At 43.8% G+C, this 11,378-nt stretch overlaps 1 protein-coding gene across 2 annotated transcripts; it reads right to left on the bottom strand.

The window, feature by feature from the left end:
* Positions 1-2,035: 2,035 nt before the first annotated feature.
* NDUFAB1 (NADH:ubiquinone oxidoreductase subunit AB1) lies at positions 2,036-7,390 on the bottom strand. Of its 2 annotated transcripts, none has more exons than XR_010934919.1 (5): positions 7,183-7,390; positions 5,080-5,202; positions 3,940-4,118; positions 2,986-3,085; positions 2,036-2,200 (listed from the first exon to the last, which is right to left on the bottom strand). XR_010934919.1 is itself a non-coding variant. In XM_067706397.1 (5 exons), the coding sequence occupies exons 1-4, from the start codon at positions 7,348-7,350 to the stop codon at positions 2,994-2,996; spliced, it is 471 nt and encodes a 156-aa protein (XP_067562498.1). In that variant the 5' UTR covers positions 7,351-7,387; the 3' UTR covers positions 2,036-2,200; positions 2,986-2,993. The 2 variants fall into 2 exon arrangements, 1 of the variants encoding a protein (XP_067562498.1); XM_067706397.1 differs by having other exon boundaries at positions 4,031-4,118; positions 7,183-7,387.
* Positions 7,391-11,378: the final 3,988 nt, after the last annotated feature.

The raw sequence follows: 11,378 nt of genomic DNA, 5'->3' as shown, positions 1-11,378 counted from the left end.
TTTACTACATAATACTGATTATATCTAAGAAATTTAACACTTGTTTTATCACCTATGTAGAGTTCAATTGTCCTCAAAATGTTTTTTTAAGTTTTTTTTCCCCAAACCTTTCAAGCTTCACATTTCCCATGAAGTTGATGTCTTTGGTCTCCTTTAATTTAGTTACCCTGTCCTTTTTGTCCCATATCATTGGGTTTTTTTTTAAAGTCCCACCTTCTGGATTTGTTTCCTCATCAGTTTTATCAGCACCAGAGGTGACATGTCCTCAGTTTATCACGTCAGGTATTGGTGATGCTGAATGTGAAACATCATGTGGATTTTAACTGTCTCCCTTATTAGATGGCGAGCTACCTGAGAGCAGAGACAATCTTATCCTTGTGTACCGAGGCCCTGCCTCGGGGAGTGTGCCGCACATGGTGAGCACATCGTTGTTTCACTGGGTACATGAGTGCACGGGCTGTTTGGGAGACACAGAAGAGCGACGGGGCCACACACAGGTCATGACAGGCCTCCCAGCCACCCTCTCTCAAAGGGCCCTGCCTACAGCAGACACACTGATCCTCGACGATTGAAAACTATGCACACAATCCCATTTATTCTAATTCACGCACTTTGGAATGCTACGTTTGGCCAGTTTGCTGCCTATGTATAGTGGCACACAGGTCTCTCAAAGAACTTTGCAGCAAGTTTTTAGACGAGAAAGGCCTCTGCTGTTGTCTGAACACCCAGATCTTTAATAGCATCATCAATGAGTGATGTGTGTGATTCAGTGAGCTTTTTTTCCTCATTCTGGCTCCCTCGGGACTTAGAACAGCTATAGAATGATGTGAATGGGCTGTTTCACTGCAGGTGTATGGTTAAGAGGTTAGCAAGCAGTCATTTCGGTGGCAGTACTGCTAGACTTCATGATCTTAGGCAGCAATAAACACAGATGCAATTTTTGGTAAAATGTGCAGCTGCCATGGAGGTTAAAAAAATAGCGAGAAGGACATTTACCCCAGATGTTAAATTATGGTACATTCCCAGCAAGGGAGTCTTGTGCAGCCTGTTTTGTTGCCTGTTGGACCTCTAGTGCCTAATAAGCACTCAAACTATTTGCTGAATAAATGCAGTTGTGAAAAAGAACAAGGCAGTGCCTTACGCTCCAATTTGGCAGTTTTCCAAGAATACCTTGTTAAATACCAATATTAAAAAAAATGCAGTATAACAATGAATGCTTCCTATTACTGAAAAAGGCCAGAAATACAGCTGCCTGACCTTGTCTGTAGTAATTCTAGAGTGACACAGAAGGAACTGGCAACATTGGGTACCTCCAGGAAGGAGAAGCAGGTGGGAGTGTGGCCTGAACCCCAGACCAGACTGCAGAATCTTGCCATGTCATCCCTCAGCCATGAAGCTTCTCTGCTGGCTGAGGGTCACTCAGCCAGTCCCTCCACCTCTGTAACGCTACTTCCCACTTAACTACAAGACCTCGGTCTCCTCCCTCCTACAAACTAGAAGTTTCGGGAAAAGTAGAGAAGTATTTTATGATAGGTCTCTCAAGTTAAATCTCATCAAGAGCTAGGCAACTGCCTACGTTAATTCCAAAGACCTAACGCAGTGCTAGGAATAAAAGGAGCACAAGTTAATACTGATATATGACAAACAGACACAATGTCAAAGTAATCTTCTAGGAGGAAAGAGAACCTTTTATCCTCCAAAATTACTAAATTCCATTAATTCAGAAATGGATCCTTAGGTCAGGGATGAAAAATTAGTCCCACATGCTGGTGTCAGCTGATATATGGAATAATCAGTAAACTAATGGAGGCATAAATATATTTGAGGCAAAATGTTTTTTATCACTAATTCATTCCTCATGCTGAAGGTGATGTCTCCGGAGAGCAACTTGTTTCAAGTACCCTGCTGGAAAGTCGTATTTTCGATATGCACGAATACCAATGACAAATCAGACAAATCTCTAAAAATGCCAAGCAACGTCAATATAAAGCAAGCACTTTAGAGACGTAATTAAAAAACTGAAGACAGAAAAACGTTGGTTTTATAGATTTATTTTCAACAGGCAAAAACACTTAAGACAATTTAAGTACAAGTCTAAACAGAATTACTCTGTCAAAGTCAGCAATGATGCAGAGATGCGTTCTCACTTCCAGACACTCGCCAGCATCTTCTGAGTCTTCTCTCAGTGAAGAAAAGGGGTCTGGCAAAAGATAAGTTCAGTGTTTCTCTCTGGTGCTACTGACTTTAAGTGATAATCTCTGAGGTGCTAAATCCAGGATGACTAAAGTTATAGACTCTAATAAAATGTTTTATTTTAAAAGTCTGATCAGTTTATTATTCTACAGCCTAAAGAACAATAGCCAATATTTATCATGAGGCTTCTTTACATCAAGGGTTGTATTAAGTGATTTACACACACTATTCAATTTTACCTTCACAGAAGCCCCAGGTAGGTCCTATCATTATCCCCATTTTACATATGAGGAAACTGAGGCCTACAGAGGCTACGCAGCCTGCCCAAGACCACAGGCTTACAGAATGTTGCAGAGCTGAGAATAAACTCGGGTGTCTAACGCTAGAGTCCATCCTCTTACTCACAAGGCCTCTCCTGCCTAATTAAGAGCCAGGCCATCTCAGCTTCCTGGACAGTTACCCTTGGGTGGGGTAACTGAGGGAGGCAGAGGTCTCTGCTTCTGGGTCACCTTGCTCAGTTTTTTGTACGAGGCTGCTTTTACGAGGAGGGCTGACAGCAAGAGAGTCCTGTCCAGGAGCGAACTGCTGTCAACACCTCTGGAGGAGAAAGATGATCACTAGGGCTGGCCTCCTTGGAGTGGCAGATAACCAGAAGGTGCCAGCATTTTATAACCAGTGAAAATCTGTCAAGCACTTCCATTTTTCCATTTCTTCCCAAGTCTGTCTTTATTGAAGAACCACAGAGGGGTTAATTCTATGGGAGAACATAATTCCATAAATCAAATTATTTACCTGATATTTTATTCATATACGTCCTTCTTATCTGCAATGTAATCTACAATTTCTTGTGGGCACATTAACTTCTCCGCATCTATATCAGGAATTTCAAACCCTGAAAGTAAAATGTGCAACAATGCGTTAGTGTAGGAAATGCCAGTCCTTTAGAACTGAAAGTATCTAACACTTCAGCAATACCCAGAAGTACATCAAAAATTTCCAGCAACCCTGAATCCCAGTTAAGTTGTGAGCCTGTTATGTTTCCAGGCAACATTTTAGATATAATTCACATATTAGAAAATTCCCCCATTTAAAGTGCAAAATTCAATGTTTTTTAGTATATACACAAGGTTGTGCACCATCACCATCATCTAATTCTAGAACATTTTCATTACCCCCAAAAGAAACCCTGTAGCCCTAACCAATGCCATCCCTCTAGTTAGCATACTCTCTGAGGAACGGTAAGTTCTGCTCTGTAGGAAGGCACAGAAGTCCCTTGGCTTCCACTCAGGCAATTCACCCCCAAAATGGGCTGTGGAACCTTGTAAAGGTCTCATTTGCACAACTAACCGTCCCAGACAAGGGTAAGTTGGAGTGTGCATGGGAGGCACTGCAGGAAACCAAAGCGTGTATGAGTCTGTGCACGCACACGCCCTATCCTTGGCACACCCAGCACTTCTCTAGACATTTAGGCCTAACTCATCGGGGAGGTGGGGAGGAGGGAGATGGTGCACCGAGGTGTCATCAGCTTCTCCACAGGTGAGGCTATGCCCTCATCTTGGAGACCCACCTCAAGAATCTCCGTGCCACACTCCCCCAGGCCTCTTCCGGTCGCTTAGCCCTTGGTATTACATCGGGCACTCTGCGAACCTGCAGTAAGTGCTCTCCAAGTAAGTGCACTGTCCCTAATAATCACTTCCCCCGACAGTAAGCAGGGGTGGGGGAGGGGTGGGCACGACTGTTGCAAACCCCAATCAGGCTCCCAGCATTCCTCTGCATTTAATCCACCGAAATCAAGAGCCACGACAGGCAGGTCCAAGACTCAGCCCGTGTGTGTTACCAAATTCGTCTTCCATGGCCATGATAATCTCCACTTGGTCCAAACTGTCTAAGCCCAGGTCTTTCATAAAATGGGAATTTACTGAGAGCTGCAAGAAAAGAAACACCAAACGCAAAATTCAGTCTGTGAGAGCGTTTGTTTCTCAAGATAACTGAATGGTGAAATATCAGTCATTATACAGAAGATTTTTTAATATAAAAAGGCCATATTTTAAACATAAAGAGCCACAACTAACATTATACATTGAACGTGTGCCAACCCACACTTGGCGTGCTTTATATGTTAACTTACTCTACCTTATTTTGAAATGGTTAGCAATATATATAAAGCTAATGATGAATTCACTTTATATATTTTATGATGATCTCTGATCACTGTTCTGAATGACATCTGAGAGTCTGGTTTTTCTTGCTGCCTTACCACTAAGACACCACACCTTAGAAGTGAATTCTGCTCCCTCAAGAACAGCACACAGTGTCTATTATCACCCTGTCTTTAATTTAGACCTCAAGATCACCAGGAGGAATTCTGCTCCCTCAAGAATAGCACACAGTGTCTATTATCACCCTGTCTTTAATTTAGACCTCAAGATCACCAGGAAGAATTCTTCAAAAACCACATCAAAAACAAACTACCCTACCCACACCACAGATTCTGTTATTAAAGAAGGAATGTTTTAAGGTAGGACTGTGAGAAAAACTCCAAGAAGAGTTAAGTTAAAAAAGCAAGGTGCACAACAGTATTTACAGTGTACTACCGGTTGTGTTTTTTTAAAAGGTTGGGAGATATAGATCACATAGTACATATAATATACATACATGTACTTGTGTGTGTGTGTGTGTGTGTGTGTATATATATATATATATATCCTTCCATATGCACTGAGAATCTCTGGAAAAATACTCAAGAAGTCAGGTGAACTGGCACCTCCCAGAAGGAGAACTGGGTGCCTGGGGTGACTTTTTACTTAATGTCCTTTAAACCCTTTGGATTTTGTACCATGTGACAATACTCATTTAAAGAAAAAACATTTAAACCACATCAATTACCTTTTCTGGGTCAATCTTGTCATAGAGTTTCAAGACGTAAAGAACACGGTCCTTGATGCCCTCTAATGTCAAAGGGGGTGCATCACTATACTGGCGGCACAGCGGTGTAACTCCACCTGGAACCTAGACCAAGGGAGGGAAGCACTGCTGTTGAGCCTGAAATGCCTCTGAGTAAAGGCATTGGCCTACAGATGTCTTTCACAAAGCTTTCATGGGGTTAGCAAACCCATCTCATCTGATTCTGTGGCCACTGGGACACACCGAGGCCTCATGCTGGGTAGTGTCAGAAGCCCTAGCAGTTCAAGAGCATAAAAATGGATCTCCTTTCCCCTCAGAGCCAGGACCGGCCCCCTTCTTTCCTCTGTTCAGCCATCAGGCTTTGGACATTGGTTCCACTCAGTAACACTGCCACTAAAACCATCTAGGGCCTGCAGAAGAGCCTAAGGCTTCCCATGGCATCTTAAGCAGTGCACTGCCTCTGTAAGGCACTGCCACCTTTAATACCCAAGTCAAAATAACTCATGCCAAGAGCTGTCAGGGTGAACTGAAAGGCAGCTCACACTGAAAACCATACACTGGAAGGATCTAATTTGGCCTCAGCAGTAATTACACTAACTTTGGCCAAGACAAATGAAGCCAGTACCAACCCAAAGAAGAGGATGATGGAGCCTGACAGGCATACACTCCAATCTATTTTCCTTCCAAGTGGGCTTGCCTTGTTGCCACCAACTAAATAATGAGCCATTCTGATCTTTGCCATGATGGAGTAGTATCTCAAATATCTCTCCCGCTGCGGAGCACAGGCTCCGGACGCGCAGGCTCAGCAGCCATGGCTCACGGGCCCAGCCGCTCCGCGGCACGTGGGATCCTCCCGGACCGGGGCACGAACCCGTGTCTCCTGCATCGGCAGGCGGACTCTCAACCACTGCGCCACCAGGGAAGCCCCACACTGCTCCTTTAACTCAACTTCAAGGTGACACTTTTAACCTTTTGATTCATCGATAAGACAATGCCCCCTGAATGAATCCACTACACTGTCAGTAAATCTTGACGCTGGCTGCATAAAAGAATCACTGGCAACTTTCGAAAACCGATGACCAAGCCCCACCTCTAGAGATTCTAACTGATTTGGCCAGGGCATCCTTAGTTTTTATTCTCATATCTTAGTCAAGATTGAAACCACAATTACATGAAGTCCTGGAGTTTGAAAAGGGAATTCTCAACTAAACCTTGGGAGTCTATCCTACTTTAAGACGATAGTTCTTAATCTTGAGGCGCTTCAGAATCACCTGGGGAACTTAAACAAAAAACATGTCAGTGCCTCATCCAAGAGGAGTAAATCAGATGGGGAGGGGGAGAGCCCACGAGGGATTTATTTTTCTTTCTCTTTCATGCTACCCAGGTGACTTGAATGTGCAGCCAGGGTTGAGAATCACTGACCTAAGGAGAGTTTCAGTCTCAAAAAGGTTTCATCAGATTAAAAAAAAAACAAAACAAAACTAGATACTACTTGTTTCCTATCCTTCCAAGAGACCCAGAAACAGGCAAAAGGAGCCACAGGGAGAAATCCAGGGAGAGAACTGCTGTGAAGAAGGCTGTAGGCCAGGGTGTCTTCCTCTCTGCACCCCGTCATTATTTTTTCCTAGAAAGCTATCACGGTATTTATCATTATCACTACAATTAACGGCAACCAGTATTGTGAGAGCTTACCAAGCACCGCCCTCGGTACTTTACCTGTATGATCTCCTCTAAACCTCGCTGAAACTCCACAAGGTAGAAACTAGTATCCCATTTTTACGGTTCAGACTGAGGCTTAGCGAGGTTACAAGGCTTTTCCAAAGTTCCGGGGTCAGCTTTCGAACCCAAGGGTGTTTGACTGGAAGATCTGTGCTGTTGCCCGTAATCGCTAGGTCACCCGGGTCCCAGCAGGGATCAACCAAGCACATTTAGGCAGTGGGACGGAGAGCGAGCAGGCGTCCCCGGGTCACCCCCGCCAACAGCAGCCACAGTAGCTGCGGCCCAGCTGCCTGGCCCGTCCCCACCACCCCGAGCGGGCCCGACGCCTGACCCCAGCCAAGCCCCCCCAAAGTCACCGCGAATCACCTGCGTGAGCACCGAGGCCGGATGCGGAGCCCAAGACCTCGCTCTGGCCCCCGCAGGGAACAGGGTAGTGCAGAGTGACCGGGCCGCCGCCAGCGTGGGGAGCCGGGGCAGCGGCGCGAAGGCGGCGGGCAGTCGGCGGACACAGACGCAAAGGACACGAGCCGCCATGGCTACGCCGACCCAGGAGGCACTGCGCCGCGCCCTCCGGTCCGCCCTCCTGAGCTCCGCACAGGTGACGCATAGAGAGGCACTGTCGCGAGCCGCCCGCGGTAGCGGCCCCTGGCGGCTCCTGGCTGCACTGCGCCCTCAGGGCGCGCACTGTCCTGCCCTCCAGGTCCGGAGGCGAATGGCTGGCTGCTAGAGCCAGAGCTAAAAGGGCGAAGATGTTCTTTCCCTAAACACTATAATCACTGACGCAAGAAAGGAACTTATTTTTGTTTATTCTCTGAAAGTTCTGAAATACATTTATTTAAAAGTTTTGATGGCGGGAATTCCCTGGCGGTCCAGTGCTTAGGACTCCGCGCTCTCACTGCCGAGGGCCCGGGTTCGATCCCTGGTCGGTAAATTAAATCCCATAAGCCGCGGGACACGGCCAAAAGAAAGAAAAGTTTTGATGCCGCGATTCTTCCATAGAAGAAATAAAATTAATTTAAATTAAAATTATTAAATAATTAAATTTATTTAATAGGTCAAAACTATTAAAATTATTTTTTAAATTATTTAATAGGTCAAAACTCAGTATAAAATAAGAATGTGAAAATATGAGTTGATGTAAATATATAACTAAGACTAATAAATGTGGGAATTACAATAAAAGCAATATACATATTTTAAAACTTGACAATATAAATAATATAGCTCACAAAAATGGGTAAGTGGGAGAAAGTTTAAGCGTGCTAATTCATTCATATTTCTCGGCAGTGAAATCCAAACATATAGAACAATGGCTCCAAACTCTGAATATTGCCTGGATGAACAATTCAACAATGCCTTCAGTTTCTTTTTACTTTTGTTAAATTCAAGTAAAATAAAAGGTAGTGCCTTTAATTTAAAATAGAATGCATACTATGATCCTACTGTTGTAATTTCTATTTATGTATTCATTAAAATATCCAGAATCTGTTATGTGCTAGTTGTTGAGGCTACAGCAGTGAGCAAGCCAGACTGGGCAGTCTATTTTCAGATTTTACATGCTAGTGGGAAAATGTACAATAAACAAACAAACAAAATACAACCCCCTACCCCCCCACGGAAAAAAAACCCTCCAGGAAGTAATGATAAGTACAATAATGGACAATAAAACAGGGAAGGGGAAAATGAGAGCTATGGGAGGTGTGTCATTATAGCCAGGGTGGTCTCTGAAGGCCTCTCTTTGGAGGTGATACTTGAGCCAAGACTTTCATCAATCAGGGGGATGGAAAAGAAACCCCCCAGAATCACCCTGCTGTTGGTGATGCCAACCAGAGTCTCTATGGCCGTGCTAGCAGTCCACCCCAGGCTTCTGCTGCAGGCTGATTTAATCACCACCACTTCACTGCTTATTAAGCAATTGGAAGAGCAATTGTATCACCTCTTTGGAATGGTCAGTGAATAAACGGCCAAGCTCCACCTCAAGTAGCAGCCTTCCATTTCTGCAGAAAACTGGTGCCAAAAATCTGACTGGAGTCCAAGGATTAGGGCCGATAAGATCTGCTTAAGTCACCAGTGACACAAAAGCCTCTGATTACACCTTCCTGGCCATGCTCTGTGGCAGACCCATGGGCCAGATCTATGATGGTCTCAGAAGGAGCACTCAGGAAGAGCTTGATAGCCTACCAAGTTCATGTTTGGAACCCTCTCTTCCCATAACCTCTCTGTATTTCTGGATAACATTTAATTCTTTTGGTCAAACATAATAAATCACCTCTTTTGAAATGACATATTTTGGGAGAGCTACTTTTCCCTTCAGCAAACACATAAAGAGAAAATGTCAACCTAGATGGGCTGTAGGGGAAAAGGTTCATTATTAAGGTTGAGATCAAGTCCTTAGCAGCTGGGGAAGATTTACGGGAGAGCGCTGGTGCTTTTCAGTAGCACTGCCATCAAAGGATGTGTAAGCATAAACTATGTCAGCTTCTTGCACACATCACCCCACCAGCCCACCAGTCATCCCTCCCTCCTCCCAGCGCATTTGCACTACTGTCATATCCCTTCCTGTTCCCCCTGGGACCTTGTACCACCGGTCCTCTCTTCTACCCTACATCTTCAACCTCTCCTTTGCTTCTGGCTCTTTCCCTTGAGCCCATAAACATGCCAAAGTTTCTCCTAGCCTAAAAACAAGGCCAGAAACCTCCTCCAGTAGCCTTTGATGTATCTTTAATATCACCATTCCTCCTTCCTTTCATAGTCAACCTTCTTGAAGGAATAATCTGCTCTTTCAGTCTTCAATTCCCCACTTCCTATTCACTTTTTTTAAATTAATTTTTATTGGAGTATAGTTGGTTTACAATGTTGTATTAGTTTTTGCTGTACAGCAAAGTGAATCAGTTTAGATTCTTTTCCCAAATAGGTCATTACTAGGTATTGAGTAGAGTTCCCTGTGCTATACAGTAGGTCCCCGTTAGTTATCTATTTAGTATATAGCAGTGTATATAGGTCAATCCTAATCTCCCAATTTATCCCTCCCCACCTCCTTTCCCCCTTGGTAACCGTAAGTTTGTTTTCTACATCTATGACTCTATGTCTGTTTTGTAAGTAATTTGTCCTATTCACCCTTTAATCCACTGAAATCTAGATTTACTTGACCTCTCACCCTCAGCACTAAAACTTTTCATAAACCTCACCAATGTATCTTAATTTAAGTCCAATAGACACAACTTCTCTGGCCATTCCTTTCCTGCCTTCTTCATGGCTTTATTTCCTCTGTTCATCCTTTAAACATTGATTCTGGGGGTCTGTCCTTGACCCATTCTTGACTTTAAACATACAAGTTTTCAGAATTGATTCACTCCAGAGGTTTTAATTGCTACCTGCATCCAACCTGGCCTCTTCTCTGAGCTTCATAGTCCTAGATCCAATTGCCTATTGCCAGATGATCTATAAGCACTCAGATCAGTTCATTCCCCCTTGTGTGTTCCTTATTTCAATTGCTGACACCATCACCCCAGTAAGACAGAAACTGAAGACTCCTTCACCTGCTGCCTAATCATGCATTCACTTAGTCCTCCTGCTTCTTTTCCCCCCTAAATCTCTCTCTGATTCAGCTATTTCATTCCCACTGCCCCTGCCACAGGTCAGGCCCTTCTGGGCGTCTCCCTGCCTCTACTCTTGGACTCCATAAATCCATTATTCACTGTGGCTACTGTGGGACCTTATCGCCTCACTCCTCAAACCCTTCAACAGCCCCTTCACCTGCAGCATAAAGTCCAGGTTTGTTAACATGCCTCACAAGCTCCCTGGCTACCTTTCTAGCTTCCTGAGTCCATTCCCCATGGCATAATCATCTGGTAATCTGAGTTGTTTGTAGTTCACACCATACTGTCCTTGCTGCCTGGAATATCCTTTGCTTCTGCTCTGACCTCCTCACCTTGCAAGACTCAGCTAAGTTGTCATTCTTCATGAAGCTTTTCTTGAACCCCGTGTTGTGCTTGCCCATTTGAGCTTCCACAGCCGAACTCTGAACACACCCTTTCAATTTAAAACACAGTATTTAAATTAAGTCACTAACCTGTGCACTTCTGAGGGGTGGGGGCCTCACGGCAATCATTTTCACACCTACTAGGTCAAGTACGTACTCAGTGTTTGTTCTACTGTTACTTAGATCTACTCAGTTTTCGTACCTCTTAAAATCAAGATAACATGTTTCCCAGGGTTCCTGAGTAAATTAAATCTTTGTGAAAGTCCATCTATTATCTATGATGTGCTTGCAAAGTATTAACTCATTTGAGGTTAGAGACAGTGAGAAAAGAATTAGTATAGGAGAGAAAATTAAATCTTTTATTCAAATGTATTAAAGGGTAGTAATGAAGTTAGCGAAACCCACTACAGTAATAGCATAAAAAGGTATCTTTAAAAGAGAAGTAATGGTGCAAATAGTTACTTTATATAGATCATGAATACATACTCTTAATATACTCAAGAAAGTTAAGCAAATAAATACTTGTAGATTGGGATGAAGTTTCCAATGATACCACAAGATTAGGACTTTAAAAACTGCC

This window comes from Pseudorca crassidens, chromosome 15 (assembly GCF_039906515.1).
Source record: "Pseudorca crassidens isolate mPseCra1 chromosome 15, mPseCra1.hap1, whole genome shotgun sequence".
NCBI lineage: Eukaryota > Metazoa > Chordata > Mammalia > Artiodactyla > Delphinidae > Pseudorca > Pseudorca crassidens.
Note: the sequence above shows the minus strand (reverse complement) of the source record. Positions and strands in the feature narration are given on the sequence as shown.

What these genes read in the sequence shown, in the direction of transcription:
- NDUFAB1 (XM_067706397.1), bottom strand. Translation starts at nt 7,350, where the DNA reads ATGGCGGCTCGTGTCCTTTGCGTCTGTGTCCGCCGACTGCCCGCCGCC. An exon ending in CGGCCTCGGTGCTCACGCAG is followed by an intron (nt 5,203 to 7,182) that starts GTGATTCGCGGT and finishes CCCTTGGTCTAG; the next exon opens with GTTCCAGGTGGAGTTACACC. An exon ending in GGCCATGGAAGACGAATTTG is followed by an intron (nt 3,086 to 4,030) that starts GTAACACACACG and finishes TTTTACTTTCAG; the next exon opens with GGTTTGAAATTCCTGATATA.